This window comes from Jaculus jaculus, chromosome 12, assembly GCF_020740685.1.
Source record: "Jaculus jaculus isolate mJacJac1 chromosome 12, mJacJac1.mat.Y.cur, whole genome shotgun sequence".
NCBI classification, from domain to species: Eukaryota; Metazoa; Chordata; class Mammalia; order Rodentia; family Dipodidae; genus Jaculus; species Jaculus jaculus.
The window spans coordinates 6,213,432-6,236,441 of record NC_059113.1 but is presented as its reverse complement, the minus strand read 5'-3'; the positions used below and the strand labels follow the sequence as shown (position 1 = coordinate 6,236,441).

At 48.4% G+C, this 23,010-nt stretch overlaps 2 protein-coding genes and 1 pseudogene across 2 annotated transcripts; 1 reads left to right on the top strand and 2 right to left on the bottom strand.

Annotated features, from left to right (window-relative positions):
• The first annotated feature begins 11,928 nt into the window (after window positions 1-11,928).
• Window positions 11,929-13,314, top strand: LOC123453681 (putative tripartite motif-containing protein 75). Its single transcript, XM_045131293.1, has one exon. It carries the CDS (start codon window positions 11,929-11,931, stop codon window positions 13,312-13,314), a length of 1,386 nt encoding a protein of 461 aa, XP_044987228.1.
• A 5,183-nt stretch (window positions 13,315-18,497) lies between these two features.
• On the bottom strand, window positions 18,498-19,318 carry LOC123453680 (annotated as a pseudogene).
• A 2,231-nt stretch (window positions 19,319-21,549) lies between these two features.
• LOC123453679 (putative tripartite motif-containing protein 75) lies at window positions 21,550-23,010 on the bottom strand. The gene is made up of 2 exons (XM_045131292.1): window positions 21,844-23,010; window positions 21,550-21,555 (listed from the first exon to the last, which is right to left on the bottom strand). Exons 1-2 carry the CDS (start codon window positions 23,008-23,010, stop codon window positions 21,550-21,552), a joined length of 1,173 nt encoding a protein of 390 aa, XP_044987227.1.

Sequence of the window (23,010 nt, the reverse complement as noted above, 5' to 3'; positions counted from 1 at the left end):
CTGAGACTCCATAGTGACGTCCAGGTCAGCCTGAGCTAGTGAGACCCTACCTCGAAAATCAAAATAAACAAATAAAACAGGGCATGGTGGCCCATAATTTTAATTCTAGCACTTGGGAGGCAAAGGTAAGAGGGCTGCCATGAGTCAGCGTGGGCTAGAGTGAAACCCTGCCTCAAAAAAAAAAAAAAAAAAAGATAATGGGCAGGGTGTGGTAGCCTGGGCCTTTAGTCCTGGCACTGTGGAGGCAGAGGTAAAGGATCTCTGTGAGTCAGAGGCCATCCTGGGACTACAGACTGAATTCCAGGTCAGCCTAGGCTAGGGTGAGACCCTACCTGGAAACAATAAAAGACCCAATCCAACGAACAAAATTTTATTTTCCTCAAGTTTGCATTGACTTCAGGGGAAAAAAAAAAATCTTAAACCAGGTGTGGTAGCACATGCTTTTAAACCCATCATTCAGGAGACAGAGGTAGTAGGATCACCATGAGTTCAAGGCCAGCCTGAGCTGCAGCAAGACCCTAACTCACATAAAGAAAAAAAACTTGAAATGATTTAGCCGTTAAGGTATTTGCCTGCAAAGCCTTAACACGGTTTGATTCCACAGGACCCACGTATGCACAAGGTGCACAAGGTGGCGCAGGCATCTGGAGTTCTTTGCAGTGGCTAGAGGCCCTGGCGTGCCCATTCTCTTTTTCTTTTTTTTTTTTTTTTTTTGGTTTTTCGAGGTAGGGTCTCACTCTAGCCCAGGCTGACCTGAAATTCACTATGGAGTCTCAGGGTGGCCTCGAACTCATGGCAATCCTCCTACCTCTGCCTCCCAAGTGCTGGGATTAAAGGCGTGCACCACCACGCCTGGCCCCATTCTCTTTCTATCTGCCTCTTCCTGTCTCTCTCTCAAATAAATAAAATGAAAAAAAAAATAAAAGTCAATGCAGGGCTGGAGAGATGGCTTAGCGGTTAAACGCTTGCCTGCAAAGCCTAAGGACCCCAGTTCAAGACTTGATTCCCCAGGACCCATGTTAGCCAGATGCACAACGTGGCGCACGCATCTGGAGTTTGTTTGCAGTGGCTGGAAGCCCTGGTGTGCCCATTCTTTCTCTGCCTCTTTCTATATTGCTCTCAAATAAAATAAACACACACGCACACACAAACTCAATGCAGGGCTGGAAAGGGCTTACTGGTTAAGGCGCTTGCCTGCAAAGCCACAGGACCCAGGTTCCATTCCCCAGGACCCACATAAGCCAGATGCACAAGGGAGCGCATGCATCTGGAGTTAGTTTGCCTTGGCTGGAAGCCCTGGCTCATCCATTCTCTCTCCACGTGCTTATTTCTCTCCTCTCTCTCAAATAAATAAATTTCTTAAGAAGTCAATACATTTATTTTGGTTTTGTTTTTCGAGGTAGTGTCTTGCTCTAGCCCTCCTGACCTGGATGCAGTCTCAGATTGGTCTTGAGCATACAACGATCCTATCTCAGCCTCCCATGTGCCGGGATTAAAGGTCCCATCGCAAAGGGGACACACGTGTCTGGAGTTCGTTTGCAGTGGCTGTAGGCTCTGGCACGCCCATTCTCTATCTCTTTCTCTATAAAAATATAAAAACTGGACATGGTGGCACACGCCTTTAATCCCAGCACTCAGGCGGCAGAGGTAGGAGGATCACTGTGAGGTCGAGGCCACCATGAGACTACATAGTAAAATCCAGGTGATCCTGGGCTAGAGTGAGACCCTACCTCAAAAAACCAAAAATAAAATAAAATATATATAAACGCCCGCACCTACATGCCAAGCCAGGTTTAAAAAAAAAAACAAAAAAACTTTAGAGTAAATTGGACAGGAGGCTTGGAATCCTGGTGAGGCCCTGACAGACCTTGAACTTGGATCCTTCTGCCTGGGCCTACTGAGCAGCTAGGACCTACAGGTATGACTCACCTGCCGGTGAGATGCTCCGGGATCAGCGCCCCAGGAGCGCCCCAGCCACCACCGCGAGGGCTCGGCACAGCAGATGACCGCACTCGGTTCAGCTCGGCTCCAGCCCTCCGGGACCGCTCTATGGCCCGCCCCGCTTACCTGCGCCAGGTAGAGCAGCGGCCGAGGCTGGAAGCGTTGCAGCAAAGCGCTCAATGCCCAGAAAAGGTGGAAAAGCCACGGTGACAGGTGGGAAGTGGGCGAGCCCGGGAAGCCTGGCCCCGCCCTCAGGGATGAGGGCCTAGTGTGCTTCAAGGGATCACTTAGGTCGCATTGTCAGGGACTCTGGGTTAGTTTAGCTCCTTGTAGAGTTTGTGTTTAGCATGCGTGAGGTTCTGGTTCACTCCCCATCACCAAAAGGTAAAAAAATAAATAAATAAACTAGCCTGGGCGTGGTGGCGCACGCCTTTAATCCCAGCTCTTGGGAGTCAGAGGTAGGAGGGTTGCCTTGAGTTCAAGGCCACCCTGAGACTACATAGTGAATTCCAGGACCTCAGAAAAGAAAAAGAAAAAAATTAAAAATACAGGAAAGATGGGTTAGCGGTTAAGGCATTTGCCTGTGAAGCCTAAGGACCCAGGTTCCATTCCCCAGGACCCTCCTAAGCCAGAAGTACGGGGTGACACATGCGTCTGGAGTTTGTTTGTGGAGGCAGGAGGACATGGAGCACCCATTATCTCTCTATCTGCCTCTTTCTTAAATAAAAATAAAGTTAAAGCTGGGCGTGGTGGCCCACGCCTTTAATCCCAGCATTTGGGAAGTAGAGGTAGGAGGATCACCTTGAGTTCAAGGCCACCCTGAGACTACATAGTGAATTCCAGCTCAGCCTGAGCTCCAGTGAGACCCTACCTCGAAAAACCAAAATAAATAAATAATTTAAAAAATGTATTGTCAGTCCTGGCTTGTTTGGCACAAACCTGTAACTCAGCACTAGGAAAGCTGATGCAAAATCGCCTGTTTAACCTAAGAAAAATAAAATAAAACTTCATAGCCCGGAGCGTTGACACATGCCTTTAATCTCAGCACTTGGGAGGCAGAGGTAGGAGGATTGATGGTTGTGACTTCAAGGCCACCCTGAGACTACGTAGTGAATTCCAGGTCAGTCTGGGCTAGAGGGAGACCCTACCTCAAAAAATTAAAAATTAAATTAAAAATAAAAAGATTGGGGCTGGAGAGATGGCCAGTGGTTAAGGCACTTGTTCCCCAGTAACCCCTTAAAGGCAGACGCACAGGTGGTGCAGACATCTGGAGTTTGCAGTAGCTGGAGGCCCTGGCGCTCCCAGCACAACACACCCACCACACAGCTTCTTCAAGCTTTTAGATTTTTACTATCAAATTGTTGTTTTGGGGGGCAGGGTGTCACAGTAGCGCGGGGCGATCTTCCCGAGTGCCAGGATTAAAGGCATGCTCCCCTTTGCCCCCAGTAATTACTCTCTCATCCCAAAGAGCAAAGAACACCCCAGCCATACTCATTGCTGGCCTCTTTAAAAATGGACCCCACAACCTGTCCCCAGATGTCAAAGTAGTGAAGACCTCCATAATTTAGTGGGGGTCACGTGATGATGTTGATGAGGGAGTGGTTAGATTTGAAATGGAAGGAGAAATCAGGTCTTTGAAATGCAAAGGACACCATCCGCTCTCAGGAACTGAGGAGGGTCAAAGGGCAAATTCTTCCTCTTTGTACAAAACATGCCCTCAGAGTGGGTGGTAGGTACTGTGGTCAGTGAATGCATGGGTCTGCCCTAACTTTGAACCCCAGGCACTAAGAGAATCTAATATTTGCAGAATAATGGAATGGGAGATGATTGATGGATAGAGAGGTACAGTTGGACTAGAGTCTAGTGTAGTTGACAACAATTAGTTGAATATATCAAAATAACTAGTGGAGAGGTTCTGAATGTTCCCAAAACAAAGAAATAATAAAGGTTCTACAGGCATAGAAGATTCCGTACCCTGGGGTTGGGGTATAGCTCTGATGCACGGTGATTGCCTGCAAGCATAAAACCCTGGGTTCATGCAGGGCGCGGTGGCTCATGACTTTAATCCCACTACTTGGGAGGCAGAGCTAGGAGGATCACTGAGAGTTCAAAGCCACCCTGAACTATATAGTGAATTCCAGGTCACGCTGGGCTAGAGTGAGACCCTACCTTGTAAAACAACAACAACAAAAAAAGCCCTGGGTTCAATCCCCAGCAATATAAAATAATTAGTCAGGTGTGGTGGCGCACTCCTTTAATCCCAGCACTTGGAGGCAGAGGTAGAAGGATTGCTTTGGGTCCAAGGCCACCCTGAGACTAGAGTGAATTCCAGGTCAGCCTGAGCAAGAGACTCCACCACAAAAAAAAAAAAGAAAAGAAAAGAAAAAGAAGGAGTGAAGCTGGAGAGATGGCTTAGTGATTAAGGTATTTGTCTGTGAAGCCTAAGGACCCGGGTTTGATTCTCCAGTACTCACTTAAACCAGATGCACGAAGTTGTGCATGTGTCTGGAGTATATTTGCGGTGGCTGAAGGCCCTAGTGCGCCCATTCTCTCTATCTGCCTCTCTCTCTTTGTCGCTCTCTTTCTCTCCAATAAATAAATTTTAAAAGTTACAATAAATAAGGCCAGGCATGGTGGCGCATGCCCTTAATCCCAGCACTTGGGAAGCAGAGGTAGGAGAATTGCTGTGAATTCGAGGTCACCCTGAGACTACATAGTGAATTCCAGGTCAGCCTGGGCCAAAGTGAGACCCTACCTCGAAAAGAAAAATTACAATAAATTATAAAAAAAGAAAGAGGCTAGAGAGATGGCTTAGTTGTTAAGGTGTTTGCCTGCAAAGCCAAAAGGTCCTTGGTTCGATTCCCCAGGACCTACATAAGCCAGATGCACAAGATGGCACATGCATCTGGAGTTTATTTGTATGAGTTCCAGGTCAGTCTGGGCTAGAGTGAGACCCTGCCTTGAACAAACAAGGGCTGGAGAGATGGCTTAGTAGTTAAGGTTCTTGCCTTCAAAGCCAAAAGACCCAGGTTCAATTTCCCGGTGCCCATGTAAAGCCAGATGGCTCAATCATCTAGAGTTTATTTGCAGTAGCTAAAGGTCCTGGTGCACTCATTCTCTCTCTCTCTCTAGTAAATAAAGTATTTTTAAAAATGTTTTTTTTTAGCCGGGGATGGTGGCACACACATTTAATCCCAGCTTGGGAGGCAGTGGTAGGAGGATTGGATTGCTGTGGGTTCGAGGCCACCCTGAAACTACAGAGTTAATTCCAGGTCAGCCTGGGCTAGAGTGAAACCCTGCCTCGAAAAAAACAAGAATAAAACAAAACAAAACAAAGAAGACACCTTTAATAGGTTGATATTGTATGTATGTAAGTACAATGATTGAGAAGGGAGGTAATATGATGGAGAATGGAATTTCAAAGGGGAAAGTGTCAGGGGGGAGGGAGGGAATTACCATGGGATTTTTTTTATAATCATGGAAAATGTTAATAAAAATAAAAAAAAAAAAAAGATACCTCATGTCAAAGAATAAGGTGAACTGGAGACTGGAGAGATGGCTTAACAGTTAAAGTGCTTGCCTCTAAAGCCAAAAAACCCAGGTTCAATATCCCAGGACCCACATTAGCCAGATGTACAAGGTGGCGCACGCATCTGGAGTTCATTTGCAGTGGTTGGATGCCCTGACATGCCCATTCTCACTCTACCTCTCTCTCCCAAATAAATAAATAAAAATATTTTTTAAAAAGCAATAACCCTTTGAAAGACTGGGTTGTGAAACAAAGTGAATGAGAGTAAACCGCTCTGAGCACTTGGGAAGGCGGTGAGGGTGAAAGACGCCCTCAGCTCAGACCTCTGCATCCCCAGGCCGAAGGAGCCTAGGCTGGCTGCAAAGAGGAAACGCTGCGGCTGAGCTCCATGGACACACAGTCCAGTGTGAGGTCAGCAAGAGGCCGGACCTGGCCCTGCAGATCTTTGCTTTCCTCATGGGGATGATGGTTAGGGTTTTGAGAGGATTAGTGAAAGTTTACACTGGGGTGTAAATGAGAAAATGAGACCATGTTTCTTTGTCTATTTTTTTTTTTTCCCCCCCTTTTGGTTTTTTGAGGTAGGGTCTCACTGTAGCTCAGACTGACCTGGAATTCACTATGTAGTCTCAGGGTAGCCTTGAACTCATGGCGATCCTCCTACCTCTGCCTCCTGAGTGCTGATATTAAAAGTATGCACCACCATGCTTGGCTGAGATCATGTTCCTTAACTGGAGACCCCCCTGCATTCTCTCATTGGCTGCGCAGTCTTGCGTGCTTGGTATTAGGGGTCCTAGAGGTGTATGGAAGTCCTGGCCACATTGTGCTTTGTGGCTTTGAGGATCTTTCTGGGGGAGCCACTTCCTTCCGAGATCATTTCACAGGAGCAAGGGCTGGGCAGATGGCTCAGCAGTTAAAGGCTCTCAGAGGGGCCAGATAAACAAGGAACTGATACGGTGTGAATGCCCATTACAGATTATACCCGGAGAGGGAATTCTAACCGGGGAATCCACTTATTTTAAGGCTGAATGTCAGTTAGGAGGGTAGCTCACTGCAGCATGTGCTTAGGACATGTGGTAGACTGCGTCAGATGTCCCCCATAAACTCATGTGTTTTGAATGTCTCAGCCTCAGCTGATGGCAATTTGGTAGGTGGAGCCTGGCTGGAGGAGGTGTGTTGTTGGGGGCAGGCTTAGGGATGTTATAGCCAGCTGCCCCTGGCCAGAGCTCTGCTCACTCTCTTGCTGCTGTCTTCCACCTGCTGCGGCAAGAAGTGATGCCCCACCTCTGCTCTGGGGCCACCCTTCCCCCCAATCATGAAGCGTCCCCTGGAGACTCTAAGCCGGAATAAACCATTTCCTCCCATCAGCTGCTTTTGGCTGGGTGTCTTGTCCCATCAACCGGAAGGTAACTAACCCCAACAGTATTGAGGGGCCCTAGGCTTGATTTTTTTTTCCGGCACCAAATAAATAATGAAATGCACGGTAGTTGTGGTGGCAAGCTCTTCCGTGACATTGGTCCAGAGGCTGAAGTAGCCGAACCCAGATCTGGCCCTTCTCTGGGCGCTGCTGCTCTCTGCCCAGCTGGGGGCAGTGAGGGAGGGCTGGTGAGAAGGTGGTGATCTGGAGAAACAGCACTGAGCCCTGTGTGGAGTCCCTGTCCCTTCATCTGCCCCTCGGGCTGGTTTATAGACACTCAGAGTTTAAAAGGACACCCAGAAACCTGGCCAAGATCCCTGTCACTCCGCGCTCAGGGCTGCACCGAGGGTGTCCATTCATGGCCTGCACAATGTGGACAGTCAGAGTTGCAGGAGAATGTGACCCACAAATCTGAATAAGTTTGGAACAGTCCTCGAAGGACGTTTGTTTTTGTGTTGTTTTGTTTGTTTCGAGGGTCTCACTCTAGCCCAGGCTGACCTGGAATTCATTCTGTAGTCTCAGGGTGGTCTCGAACTCACGGCAATCCTCCTACCTCTGCCTCCTGAGCGCAGTGATTAAAGGCGTGCGCCACCATGCCTGGATGAACTTTTTTTTTTTTTTTGACATAATGAAGATTGAACCAAGTTCTTGTTGTGCCAGTGAACTCTAGCCCCACATCCTCAGCCCTATTTCCACTCCGCCGGCCCACCCCGTGCTGGAGATACAGACCTTGTTGCTGGTCCAGTGATAGCCCCCGATCTACATCTTAATCCCCCCACCCCCTGCCACACAAGATCTTTTTTGTGGTAGGGTCTCACCGTAGCCCAGGCTGACCTAAAACTCACTCTGTGGTTCCAGGCTGACCTTGAACTCACAGCAATCCTCCTACCTCTGCCTTCCGAGTGCTGGGATTCAAGGAGTGTTTCACCCCACCTCGCCCTTAACCCCATTTTTACCTTTTGACTTTTGAGAACCTATTGAGCTGCCAAGTCTGGCCTTGAATTTACTCAATGGCACAGGCAGGTCTTAAACTTACTTCCTTTTTTTTTTTTTTTTTGGTTTGTTTTTCAAGGTAAGGTCTCCCTCTAGCCCAGGCTAACCTGGAATACACTAGTCTCAGGGTGGCCTCAATCTCATGGCAATCCTACCTCTGCCTACTGGGTGCTGAGATTAAAGGCATACACCACCACACCTGGTTTACTTTCTTCTTGAAAATTTTTGAGGGAGTGTGTATGAATATGGACATGCTAAGGCCTCCCTTGCCAGTACAAACTCCAGATGCATGTGTATCTGGCTTTACATGGGTACTGGAAAATCAAACCTGAACCATCAGGCTTTGCAAGAAATTACCTTTAAATTCTAAGCCGTTTATTTCTCCAGCCCCGAGGCCTTGAAATTTCTAAACCTCCCCAATAACTAGGATTACAGGCCTGTGTCACTAATCCCATCTAAAGGACAGTTTATAGTAATGTCTTACTATATGTGTTTGTGTGTGTGTGTGTGTGTGTGTATGTATATATAATAAGTTCAGGGTTATTGGGAAATAACTAGAATGAGACTCTGCCTCAAAATTACTTGAGAGAGAGATTGGGCATGCAAATTCCAGATACATGTGCCACCTTGTGCATCTGGCTTATATGGGGTCCACAGAATTGAACCTGGTTCCTTGCATTTTGCAGGTAACTGCCTTTACCACTAAACCATCTCTCCAGCCCCCCATCCTTTCTTTTTTTCTTTTTTCTTTTTTTTTGATTTTTTTTTTTTTGTTTTGTTTTTCGAGGTAGGGTCTCACTCTAGCCCAGGCTGAGCTGGAATTCACTATGGAGTCTCAGGGTGGTCTCGAACTCACAGCGATCCTCCTACCTCTGCCTCCCAACTGCTGGAACTAAAGGTGTGTGCCACCATGCCCAGCCCATCCTTTCTTTATTGTGGCTTTGTGTTGGGAGAATTGACCCTTCCTGGATATCAAGGTTTTGTTTACTTATTTATTTATTTTAGTTTTTCAAGATAGGGTTTCGCCCTTGCCCAGGCTGACCTGGAATTCACTATGTAGTCTCAAGGTGGCCTTGAACTCATGGAGATCCTCCCACCTCTGCCCCCAAGTGCAAGTGCTGGGATTAAAGGTGTGTGCCACCACGCCCAGCTTGTGTTTACTTATTTTTATTTTTTATATTTTAAGATATATTTTATTTTTGTTTATTTATTTGACAGAGAAAGAGGGGGAGAGAGAGAGAGAGAGAGAGAGAGAGAATGGGCATGTCACAGCCTCCAGCCACTGCAAGCAAACTCTAGATGTGTATGCCCCCTGTGCATCTGGCTAATGTGGGTCCTGGGGAATCAAACCTGGGTCCTTTGGCTTTGCAGGCAAATGCCTTAACTACTATGCCATCCCTCCAGCCCTGTTTTTTATATATTTACAAGGGAAGAAAGACACAGGGAATAAGAGCACCAGGGCCTCTAACCACTGCAAATGAACTCCAGATTCATGTGTCACTCTGTGCATCTGGCTTTATGTGAGTGTTGGAGAATTGAACCCAGGTAGTTAGGTTTTGCAGGCACGTGCCTTGATGGATGAGCCATCTTTCCAGCCTCCAGGTTTTCAGGATTTTTTGGTGAGAGGAGGTCGCTGAAGAGATGGTTTAGAGGTTAAGACTCTTGCCTGCAAAGCCAAAGGACTCAGGTTCAATTCCCCAGGATCCAATGGTAAGCCAGATGCAAAAGAGGGTACATGCATCTGGAGTTAGTTTGCAATGACTAGAGGCCCTGGTGCACCCAAATTCTCTCTCATTCTCTCTCTCTCTCTCTCTCTCTCTCTCTCTCTATATATATATATATATATATATATATATATATATATATATATCTGCCTCTTTCTGTGTCAAATAAATAAATAATAATAATAAAATTATGCTTTGCAGACAAGTGCCTTAACTGCTGAGCCATCTCTCTAGTTCCAGTTTACAGGGTTTTTTTTTTCTTTTTTAATGAAAATAACTTTTTTTTATTTTTTTTAATTTACTTATTTGACAGCGACAGAGAGAGAGAAAGATATATATATATACATATATATATATATATATATATATATGTATATATAGAGAGAGAGAGAATGGGCACACCAGGGCTTCCAGCCACTGCCAAAGAACTCCAGACGTGTGCACTCCCTTGTGCATCTGGCTCACATGGGTCCTGGGGAATCGAGCCTTGAACTGGTGTGGTGGCGCACGCCTTTAATCCCAGCACTCGGGAGGCAGAGGTATGAGGATTGCCGTGAATTCAAGGTCAACCTGAGACTACATAGTGAATTCCAGGTTAGCCTGGGCTAGAGTGAGACAACCCCCCCCCAAAAAAATAAGGGCTGGAGATATGACTTAGTGGTTAAGGTGTATGCCTGAAAAGCCTAAGGACCCAGGTTTTATTTTCTAGGTCTCACGTAAACCAGAGGTACATGAAGGCACATGTGTCTGGAGATTGTTGGCAGTGGCTGGAGGCTCTGGCGTGCCCCTTCTCTCTCTCTTTCTCCCTTTCTCTGTCTCAAATAAATAAATAAATAAATAAATAAATAAATGAATCTTTAAAAAAATAATAGATAAAAATTAAAATCCAAAAAAGAGGGCTGGAGGGACAGTAGAGATGGCTTAGCGGCTAAGGCATTTACCTGCAAGCCAAAGGACCCAGGTTCAATTCCCCAGAACCCACATAAGCCAGAGCACAAGGGGGCGCTCACATCTGGAGCTCATTTGCAGTGGCTGGAGGCCCTGGTGTGCCCATTCTCTCCCTCTTCAAAATAAATAACTTACATTTTTAAAAATATTAGGCAGGTGTGGTGGTGCACGCCTTTAATCCCAGCACTCAGGAGGCAGAGGTGGAAGGATTGCTGTGAGTTCAAGGCCACCCTGAGACTACATAGTGAATTCCAGGTCAGCTTGGGCTAGAGTGAAACCCTGCATCAAAAAAAAAAAAAGAGGGCTGGAGAGATGATGTAATGGTTAAGGTGCTTGCTTGCAAAGCCAAAACACCCAGATTTGATTCCCCAGTACCCACATAAGCCAGATGCCCAAGGTGGCACATGTATCTGGAGTTTGCATGTAGCTGCTGAAGGCCCTAGCACACCCATGCTCCCTTGCTTGCTCTCTCTCCCTGCCTCTATCTATTGCTCTCAAATAAATAAAGAATTTTTTTTTTTAAAGAAGAAGAAAGTAGCAGGGCGTGGTGGCACACACCTTTAATCCCAGCATTCAGGAGGCAGAGGTGGAAGGATCGCTGTGAGTTCAAGGACACCCTGAGACTACATAGTGAATTCTAGGTCAGCCTGGGCTAATGTGAGACCCTACCTCAAAAAAAAAAAAAAAACAGCCAGGTGTGGTGATGCACGCCTTTAATCCCAGCACTCAGAAGGCATCGGTAGGAGGATTGCTATGAGTTCAAGGCCACCCTGAGACTACATAGTGAATTCCAGGTCAACCCGGGCTAGAGTGAGACCCTACCTCGGGGGGGTGGGGGGCTGTAAGTGTATATGTATATAAATGTGTGTATATATGTGTGTATGTGTGAGATTTGACAGAGAGGGAGAGAGAAAGAGCGAGGCACAGGTAGAGAGAATGGGTGCACCAGGGCTCCAGCCACTCCAAATGAACTCCAGAGGCATGCACCACCTTGTGCATCTGGCTTATGTGGGTCCTGGGGAATCGAACTTGGGTCCGTAAACTTCTCAGGCAAGCGCCTTAGCCACTAAGGGAGTGAAGGAATATTTTGTCCTCTTCCAGGAACAAGTAGGCACTTGCCAGCGGTGACTGCTGCTGACCCAAGGAGGTGCTGAGCGTGGCTTCGTACTCAGTCGGTTACGGAATCGGACTGAGACCAGCTGCAGTTTGGGTGGAACTCGACTGGACAGACTGTCACAGGGGCCAGTCACTTCCTGTGCTGTCAAGACATCACTCTGGCTACCGGTGCAATCTGAGAGTGAATCTGCTTGTCCCTGGAAGGTATCCCAGTGTCGGTCAGAAGAAAGCCCACTTCAGTGCAGGCCTTCTTTCCCAGCTGGATGGCGCTGGAAAAGGCCTTGGCCAATCTCCAGGCAGAATCCAAATGTCAGATCTGTCTGGGTGAAATGACAGACCCTGTCACGATCGAATGTGGCCACAACTTCTGTTCCACGTGCATCACGCAGTCCTGGGCAGATCTGGAAGGCAGGTTCCCCTGTCCCGTGTGCCGCTACCAGTGCCAGAAGAGCCCGCTCACGGGCAACCTGCAGCTGCGGCGGATCCTTGCCAGGGCCAGGCAGCTGCACGGGCAGCTGAGCAAGACCCAGGAGGAGAAGCCACAGTGCGAGAAGCACGGCCGGGCCCTGACCCTTTTCTGCGAGCAGGACCTGGAGCTGCTGTGCGCGCTGTGCCCGTGGCTGCCGGCCCACCGGGGCCACCCCGTGAGGCTCATCGAGGAAGCCGCCTCCCAGCACCGAGCGAGGCTCCACGGTTACATGCAGGCTCTGAACAGGCAAGTGGCGGAGCTTCAGGATGCGCTCGCCGCTCAGGCCCGACGCCAGGCGCAGCTGCAAGAGACCATGGAGAGCGAGAGGACGAAGCTGTGCTCCGAGTGCAAGCAGCTGAAGCAGCTGGTGGACCGGGAGCAGCAGGCGGTGCTGTCCAGGCTGGGGAGGGAGGAGCGGGAGATGGTGCAGAAGCTGCGCGGCTGCACGAGGCGGTTCGCGCAGCACGTGTCGGCGATGGAAGCGCTGCTCGCCGAGGCGTCGGAGAAGAGCGTGACGCCCGACGTGGAGCTGCTGATGGGCGTCGGGAGCCTCTTCCGCAGGTGCGAGGACGTGCAGCCCCCCGCCTTCTATCTATTCAAGTTCACGAGGCACGGGTATTGCCTGCCTCCCCGGTTCTCCACGCTGCAGGCAATTAGACAGAAGTTTCGCGAAGCGATTACTCTGGATCCCGAAACGGCAGCTCCTCCCCTGCTCGTCTCCGGGGATAGGAAGTCCGTGCGCTGCTGCTTGAAGCCCGGGCGAGGCGGCCCCGGGAGCCCAGCGCGCCCCGAGCGCTGCGCCGCCGCCGCCGCCGTCCTGGGCGCGCAGAGCTTCGGCGCCGGGCGGCACTACTGGGAGGTGCGGGTGGGCGACAAGCCCGAGTGGGCCGTGGGGCTTTGCAAGGACCCCGCTGGGGACGGGGACGGGCGCCCGAGTCGCCGCTGGGTGCTTCGGCGGCGGGGCGGCGCCTACGTGGCTGAGCACACGGTCTCCGTCGCGCTTGAGCTCGCCGAGAAGCCCAGCAGGATTGGCATCTACCTGGACTACGAGCTGGGTGTGATTTTCTTCTACAACCTGAGTGACAGGACTCACATCCATTCTTTCAGGGATAAGTTTTCAGAAGCACTGAGGCCTTATTTCCACGTTGGAGAGGATTCCAAACCTCTGTCCTTCCAGTGACAGAAGGATGAGCTCCTTGTGACATTGCTTTCCTCCTCTTCCCTTCCCTTGCCTTCCTCCACATCCCTTCCATCGCCTTTCCTGCCCTTCCCCTACCTTGTCCTAAAACTGACCATGCAGTCCAAAGTGGCCTCCAAGCCTTCTGAAAGCTGGGGATTTCTTCAGCCATCATGCCCAGCTAACAGCTTTTACGAACACTTCTATAACTTAGGCCAGTAAGGGAAATTTATGCTTTTCATTTTGTTTTAATAATGACAGGTGCTGTGGATTCATAGATGTGGACATCAACTGCCATGTGTTTCTGAAATTTTAAGAGTATAAAAATGTAATTTTAAGCAACTCAATTAGCCCAGTCAGCACATCATGGAACTCTGAAGACGGTAATTTTACAACTTTGAGCATGAGCATATTTGACTTGCCTACGTATGCATTTACCAGTTTCATTAGCACTTGAGACATTCCAGGTGACAGAGAACAAATCATCAAAATTGGAAAACCCAACGAAAGTACATGCCTCATAGTATACAAATGTTAGTTGGGTCACGAGCTAAACACACCATGGTTATGCAGTTTTAACATAGGGGGGAAATCTAGTTGAAGGATGGACAGAAACTGCATCATGTGCAAACTTCTGTCAATTTTAAATACGTTTGATAATTGTTTAAATAAAATAATTACAAAAAAAATAAATATATAGTTTCACTGTTTTTCATGTTTTTCACCTTTGAAACTCCACTCTCCATCATATCCCCTCCCCCCTCTCAGTCAGTTTCTCTTATTTTGATGTTATCTTTTCCTCCTATTGGGATGGTCTTGTGTAGGTAGTGTCAGGCACTGTGAGGTCATAGATATCCAGGCCACTTTGTGTATGGAGGAGCACGTTTTAAGGAGTCCTACCTTTCCTTTGGCTCTTACATTCTTTCTGCCACCTCTTCTGCAATGGACCCTGAGCCTTGGAAGGTGTGATAGAGATAATTCAATGCTGAGCACTCCTCTATCACTTCTCAGCACCGTGATGCCTTTTGAGTCATCCCAAGGTCACCACCATCTGAAAAGAGAAGGTTCTCTAACTAAAAGTGGGAGTAGTCTTAATTTATGGGTGTGAACATTGGGAGAAGTGCTCACCATGGGCTGGAGAGATGGCTTAGTGGTTAAGGTGCTTGCCTGCAAAGCCAAAGGACCCACACAAGCCAGATGCACAAGGTGGCACATGCATCTGGAGTTCGTTTGCAATGGCTTGAGGCCCTGGTGTACCCATCTCTCTCTCTCTCTCAAATAAATAAAAATGGGACTGGAGAGATGGCTTAGTCCCTGCAAAGCCAAAGTACGTAAGTTTGATTGCCCATGACCCATGACATAAGCCAGATGCAAAGTGATGCATGTATTTGGAGTTTGTAGTGGCTGGAGGCTGTGGCACACCTATTCTCTATCTTTCAAATGAATAAATAAATTACAATTTTAAATTCAAAATTTTTAAAAAGTTCTCACTGGGCAGTTTGCTGAGCATAATATGTGCATTTAAGGCAGACACCAGCAGGTGTTACACCCTAGGGCTCATGACTTCCCTTTAATAGGTTTTCAGTATCAGGCATGTATTCCCTCTCATGGAGTGGGCCTCCAGTCCAATTAGAGAGTAGTTGGTTTACCCCATAACAGACATGCCACTATTGCTCATTTGGCCTGGTTGGCCAAACTTTAGGCTTGCAGTGTCCACTGTGGTTTATCTTCACTGATGACTTCTGTCTCCCATAGGACTGCATGCAGTATAGCTTTTTCCAGCTTTCTGTCAGCTAGTCTATTTTTTTTAAATATTTTATTTTTTTTGCAAGCAAAGAGAGAAAAGAGGCAGAGAGAATGGGCATGTCAGGGCCTCTTGCCACTGTGAACAAATTCCAGATGAAGGCACCACTTTGTGTATCTGGCTTTATGTGGATAGTAGGGAATCAAACCCAGAATGTTAGGCTTCACAAAGTGTCTCAACCACTGATCCAGCTCTCCAGCCCCTGCGTCTAGTTTTATGTGAGTGCTGGAAAATTGAACCAGGGCCAACAGACTTTGTAAGTGTCACTAGCCACTGAGCAATCTTCCTAGCCTAGGGGGTTGTTTTTAAAGACAATATCTTGCTATATAGCCTAACGTTATATAAAAAAATGGCTAGAAGCTGGGCAGGGTGGCGCATGCCTTTAATCCCAGCACTTCGGAGGCAGAGATCAGAGGATCACCATGAGTTCTGGTGTATCTTTGAGATATAAGAGGTCTTTTGTTGGTGGGGGGAGAGAGAGGGTTTGACATAAGGTCTTGCTCTAGCTTAGACTGACTGGAATTCACTATGTAGTCTTAGGGTGGCTTGGAACTCATTCATGGCAATCCTCCTACCTCTGCCTTCTAAGTAGTGAGATTAAAAAGGTGTGTGCCACCATGCCAGGCATAAGAGGTCTTTTTATTTTTACTTTTTCATTTATTTGTGACAGAGGAGAGAGAGAGAGTGAGAGAGAGAGAGAATGGGTAGGCAAGGGCCTCCAGCCACTGCAAATGAACTCCAGACACATGTGCCACCTCATGCATCTGGTTTACAATAGGTAGTCTCAGGGTGGCCTTGAACTCTCAGCAATCTTCCTACCTCTGCCTCACAGTGCTGGGATTAAAGGCATACACCACCATGCCTGGCTCCTATTTTTTTATTTTTTGGTTTTTCAAGGTAGGGTCTTGCTGTAGCCCAAGCTGACTTGGAATTCACTGTGTAGTCTCAGGGTGGCCTCAGGAACTCTTCCTACCTCTGTTTCCTGAGTGCTGGGATTAAGGGTATAGGCCGTCATCCCCAGCTAAGAGAACTGGTTTTTTGTTTATTTGTTTCGAGATAGGGTCTCACCCTAGGTCAGGCTGACCTGGAATTCACGATGTAGTCTCAGGGTGGTTTTGAAATCATGTCAATCCTCCTATTTCTGCTTCCCAAATGCTGGGATTAAAGGCGTGTGCCACCACGCCCAGAAAGAGGTCTCTCTTTTAAAATGTTAGTAAAGCCAGGTGTGATGGCCCACACTTTTAATCCCAGCATTTGGAAGGAAGATAGAGGAGGTTCCTTGTGACTCTGAGGCCAGCCTGGGACAATGCTAAGGACAGATTGAGTTCCAGGTCAGCCTGGGCTAGAGTGGGACCCCCACCTCAGAAACAAAAAAGTAATAGTAATGGAGCCCAGGGGGCAGTTCAGTGATTAAGGTGGTTTAGCACACATACTCGAAGGCAGGCCCAAGCAATTTCCCTGCCTCAGTCTCCCCAGGACATGGAAATATAGGCCCGGGCAGAGAATCCTACTCAATTAAGACAGAAAAACTGGCCTGGCGTTGTGGCACGTGCCTTTAATCCCAGCACTAAAGAGAGGTAAGATGATCACAAAGTGGCACATGCATCTAGACTTAGTTTTCAGCGGCAAGAGGCTCTGGTTCTCTCCTTGCAAATAAATAAAAATAAAAGAACAAATGCTAACTAAATCTATTGTGGTACTTTTCTTTTTTCAAGTAAGGTCTCATTATAGCCCAGGCTGACCTGGAATTCACTATGTAGTCTCAGGGTGGCCTCGAACTCAAGGCGATCCTCCTGCCTCTGCCTCCCAAGTGCTGGGATTAAAGGCATGCACCACAATGCCCAGCTTTTTTTTTTTTTAAAGGTCTCATTCTAGGCCAGGCTGACCTGGAATTTACTATGTAGTGTGAAGGTGGCTTTGAACTCACAGAAATCCTCCAACTTTGAATCTTATTAAATTTTTATTTGAGAGAAAGATAGAGACAGATATGTGCATGTAAGAGAATAGGCACACTAGGGCCTCTAGCCATTGCAAACAAACTCCAGATGCATGCATCTCTTTGGCTTTACATGGGTCTCGGAGAATTGAACCTGGGTCCTTATGGCTTTGCAGGCAAGTGCCTTAACTGCTAAGCTAATTCTCCAGTCCTGAATTTTTTTTTTTTTCTTGCTTGTGGGATAATTCTTTTTTAATAAAGTGAGGTTTACATTGTTGGTATTTTTTTTAAAAAATGGCCATATGCAAGAAACAAACCTTTGAGGTTCAGAAATAGGGAAGTCAAGAAAAGCAGGCAACATGGACATGGGAGAGTCCAACGTCTGAGCAGGCAAAAGGACCCTCTGGAAGTACAAGCAGCTGGTGTAGCCACACCAGGATCAAGGGGCCATACAATGAATACAGTTCAGACCTTTTCATTTTAAACTCAAGTGTATCTTTAAAATGTTCTAGCACCAATTCAATGGTGCAAGCACAGGCATTATTCAGCCTAAGGGTGCATGGGATACTTGCTTTCCAAGCACACATGCTTGCTACCCAGCAGCTTCCCTGGCATGAAACACATAGTGTTGGATGTTGTCTGCACATTTGGCCTCCCCTCTTGACAACCAGTACAGGGCCATTCTAGGAATCAAATAGAAGGTACCACCTGAGACCCCAGTCTGAAGACCAACAGGCAGATTTTTGACCTTCGGTGGCATTTACATATAAATAGGCATAAATAAAGCCATCAGGCACAATGAAGTCCAGGAGAACAAGGCTGCATAGCAGACATAGTGAGGGAAGTAGGGTAGGATAGATAGCTGTGCATGCCTCTGACTCTAATCCATCCCACTCTCCTGGAATGTGGAACATGATGGAGCGGAGCAGGGTCCCACACAAAACTGAAGAAAAATCCAAACACACGTACACTGTTGCCTCAGGAGTGTAGAAAAGATCATTACAAACAAAAAATTCCAAATTTAACCTTAAACCAGGTTTACTTTTTTAAGTTGTAAATGTTTGTAATATAGCAGCAAAGGATGTTTGTAGAAAAAATATACTTTTAAAAAAATAGTTGAAAAGATCTAAAGTATAAAAAGTTTAAAAATATATATCTTAAGTAAAAATATTGTCAAAACATAGAAAACTTAATTTTAGAAAGGTCATCTATCTACTTTAAAAAAGGACTGGACTCAGCTGTGGCTTGCCATCCCTATGTGACACCACCCTGACGCAACAGGGAAAATGAGCTCAGGGCTGTGAATGTCACCTGGTCCAGGCCCAAGAAGCCTTCAGTGAGCTCCAGTTCCTGGTGACAGCTTCTGTTCTGCCCTTCCCAGAGAGTGGGACAGGCCTAGCAGCTATAGCCCTTGCTAATAACAATCATCCCAAGATATTTTTAAAATCAACAAGTGAGCAGGAATGGGTTCCTGGCTGTGTGTGGGTGTGGGTACAGTACAAGTGAGATGATGTTTAGGATGCATGACCTTGTCCTTGTCAGGAGCCTTCCCTTGCAGGTGGAGCTGGGAGGTGGGGCGGCTGCAGCAGAGCCCTCCAGCCCGTTGCAGATGCCCGGCTTGGTGCCACTCATCATTCAATACCGTGTCAATACCGTGTCCAGGTCGTAGTAGGAATTGTCCACATCTGAGAAAAGTTCCTCTACAGAACTTGGATTTTTGTTCTCCAGCGTCTCAAAGATCTGGTCCAATGACTTCTGAAAGCTTCCTCTGTTTTCCTGAGGGCTGTCCATCTCCCAAAGGCTGGCTACTCTGAGGGTTCCTTGGCCCATGTGTTGAGTTGACTGTGGGAAGTTCAGAAGCTGGGCCTTGCAAGGGGCCTTCTTCCAGTTCAGGAGCAGGGTGCTCCCCATCCGGGCCCCTCACAGTGCGACATAGGATCTCTGTAGACACCAGGCGGTCAAGAGGTGCCGGTTCTGCATTCTGGGCACCATCCCATTCCACACACCATCCCGGCTCATCTCCTCTTGGATCTCCCGGACTGTGTTGGCGATGAGGACAGAGGGGCAGAGGTTGGGCTCCACCAGCATGTGACATACTTGGAGCTTGACCAAGGACATGTCCAGAAGCGACTGCCGCTGCAGACTATAGGAAGGGACGCTGGCAAAGCCCTCCCCACCTTCCTCCTGATCACATTTCCTCTTCAGACCTCGTGCAAACGTCATGTCCAGGCAGGCGGCTGCAGGGAGGCCGGCCTGCCCTCCCAGGAATGGCCGTGACCCGCCTGCAGGCGCTCCAACCCCGGCTTGGCTTGCAGCAGCCAAGGGAAATTCAGCTCGGGGCGGCGGCCAGAGGGGCCACGATGGGAGGGGAGGACGGCCGGGCGGGGCGGACGAGGGAGGGAGACCGAAGCGAGACCAAGAGGGCCGGAGGGAGAGCGCGGAGGGGAGAGCGGCGGGAGCGAGGACCGAGGCCGCTCCTGCTCCTGCTCACCGGGCCCGTCACTCGGACGCCTGCAAGAAGGCGACGGTGCAGGACGGCGGCGGAGGGAGGCCCGTCGGTCTTCGCCGCCCAGGCCTCAGGCGCCAAAGGGCACGCCACCCGGTCGCTCACCTACGCCGCTCCACCCAGTCCTGAATTTCCTTCCCCCAAGGTAGGGTTTCACTAGTCCAGGCTGACCAGGAATTCACTATGTAGTGTCAGGGTAGCCACAAACTCAGCGATCCTCCTGCCTCTGGATTAAAGGTGTGCGCCACCACACCCGGCTCTGACTCTCCCTTCCAGGTTCTATAATTACAGGTATATACCCCCCACCTGGCCCAAGTTGTGCGTTGCTGGGATTGGGACCATCAGCCTTACGCTCAGGAAGCACTGTAGGACTCTGCACCGCAGCCTCGTGCATGCTGTGTGTTCACTCTTGACGCAGTACTCCATTACCCCCACCACACACCCGGTGACTTCCCTTACATGGGTGTGCATTGACACTCCCAGCTATTGGGAACATGAACACAGGAGCATCCCAGTTGTGACAGGCCACAGCTTTCCAGTCTCCCCCAGCAGCCAGGAAGGCAATGCTGAGACCCCATGGCAGGTGACCCCGCCAGCCTGGACAGAACAGGGCAGCTTGCTGCACCACCATCCCAGACTCCTGTAAGGCCGGCCCCGTCACCCATCCGAGCATAACAGCTGTCTCTCCACAGTCGGGGCCCCAATATCTCCCATGATAGCTCTGATGGATTATAATGTCACCCATGGGGTGGGTGGGGACTTGCCAGGCATGTGTGAGGTATTGAATTTGATTTCCAACACAAGGGAGGGACAATAGTTCCATTGACCTGTTTTCTATTAATGAATCAATATGGGCGTGATGTTTTTGGAGGTTTCTTCACTGAATCAATGTGTATTGTATACAGCATTCTTCTGTTTTTATTTATTTTTTATTTTATTTTTTTTGGTTTTTCATAGTAGGGTTTCACTCTAGTCCAGGCTGACCTGGGATTCACCATGTAGTCTCAGGGTGACCTTGAACTCAGTGATCCTTGCCATCCAAGTGCTGGGATTAAAGGTGTGTGCCACACACTGGCTCCTTTTTGTTTTTATTAAGGGCAAAGTAGGGCTAGAGAGATAGTTCAGTGGTTAAGGCGCTTGCCTTGCAAAGCCTAAAGACCAGAGTTAGATTCCCCAGTACCCACGTAAAGCCAGATGCACAAGGTGATGCATGCGTCCGGAGTTGCTTTGCAGTGGCTAAAGGCCATGGCATGCCCATTCAATCCACCTCTTTCTATCACACTCAATCTCAAACTGTTTTGAACTAGGGTCTCACTCTAGCCCAGGCTGACCTCTAGAAAGGGTGGGAGAAATCCAGCTGGAGCTGAGCTAGTAGCCTTCCCGATTAGCTGACAGGAAGCTGAAAAGTGAGTTCGAGGCCACTCTGAGACTACATGGTGAATTCCAGGTCAGCCTGGGCTAGAGTGAAACCCTACCTCCAAAACACAGACGCACACACACAAACACACACACTCACACACACACACCTTGGAAAGAACTATGCTACATGCAGCCCTTTGGAAGAGAAAAGGCCTCAACAGTGTTAAACAGAAGTGGACCCTGCAAGCCTTAAGATTGGCCAGACAGGCCAAATGTATCAACTGGTGCAATAGTGGCGTGCCTGTTTTCTGGAGAAGCCAGCCACTCTTGCCTGAACTGGTCTACATGAGACCTGACCTTAAAGAGAAAATAAACTGGACATAAACAGGAAGCTTAGGGAGGAGGATGACTGTGAGTTCAAGGCCAGCCTGTGTTAGAGTGAAATCCTACCTTGAGGGAAAAAAAAATGGGATATGAAGCAAATTACTCAAAGTGACAGGTTGTGGGGAGAGCAACGTGGTTGGTTACCAAATAGATGCAAGGAAAAACGAGATGGAACTTTTAGGGAGATCATTGGGTTTAGGGGAGTTCCTGCCTTCCACTTGGGCTGTAGAAGGAGCACCCAGGCTGCTGTCAACGCTGCGGAAAAAAGCGAGAATCCAGGACCATTTCACACAGCAAAGTGCAATTAGAACCTTTATTACCAGTACCCTCTAAAAACACCACACAGACGACAGTCACCCAGGCAGTTCATTCCCCCTTGACAATGCTGATGCTAAGAGATTTTGAAGAACATTCAATAGAGAAAAAAGGGACAAGGTCTTCTGTAAATGTGTCCGTAAAAACACACAGACAGGATCTACTGTTCAAATTATAAAAGGCTACGTCCCCAAGCTCAGAATCCAGAAACACACCGACCCGGCTCACCTCCCCTACCCCGGGCACGTTGGTGGATTGTTGGATCTGCCAGCTGCCGCCGTCGCCCGGAGCCGTGAAACCGCCCAAGCGGACCGACTGGTAGCACACACCCACGCGCCACTTCCCCGAGCCGCGCACCTCCACCTGCCAAAAGTATCTCCCACTTCTCAACGCCTCCCGAGCCGGGACAGTTACATAGTAAGGAGGCAGGACAGGGGATGCGTTTGTTTCCTCTGCTAATTTCATACTTTTCCGATCTTCGGAGATGACAACGTCAGGGGGCACATTTTGAACGTCCAATGTCACGTCTACCTGAAACGTGCTGATCAATTTTTGCAGGCTACAATAATGTGGAGGGAGACGGCAACTCTCCTTTCTTAACTCGTATGAGAAAACCTCCGGCACTTGTATGCTTTCGTAGGTATTGATAATACATCCGGCAGTTCTCAGGAAATCCATGTCTGCTTGCAAACACTTCTCTCTGATATCACTCACCATATTCCTTATTGTGGCCACGTGGGCAGACAGGAGGTTTCTGTTTTCCTTTAGTTTTTCTTTAATATCCTTCTCGTCAAGATGTAGCCTGGCCTGCATTACATCTTCTTCCCTATCCAAGAACTGCTTAAGTTCTTCAAATTCTGATTTTGACGCCTTCTTCCAATTTCTCATATTTAACCTGACCTTCATAGATCTAAAAACCTGCAACTCACACTGTATTTCAATCTCTTTGATTTGCTCCTGCAGACGTTCGGCGTAGCCTTTTAGCTTCCTCCTGTATCGCATGGCCGCTTCTTTGATGGGCAGCGTGTCATGATGCTGGTGGTCGGAGGAGAGCCGGCACTGGGGACACAACAGCTCCAGGTCCTCCTCACAGAAGAGGTCTAGGGCCTCCCCGTGCTTCTCACACAGCTGCTTCATGTTGTTCTCCGAGACGGGCAGCTGCTGGACAACACTGACCACCTGGCGTAACTGAGTGTTGATCCTGAGTTGACCACTGCAATGGGAGAAGCAGGTGGGACAGGGAAAGACTTCCTGTAGACCTTCCCAGCACTGGCGGATGCAGGAGTAACAGAAGTTGTGGCCACACTCAGTGGTCACGGGGTCACTCAAGTAGTCCAGGCAGATGGAGCATCCGGCCTCTGCTTGGAGCTCGGCCACGGAGAGCTCATTGGCCAT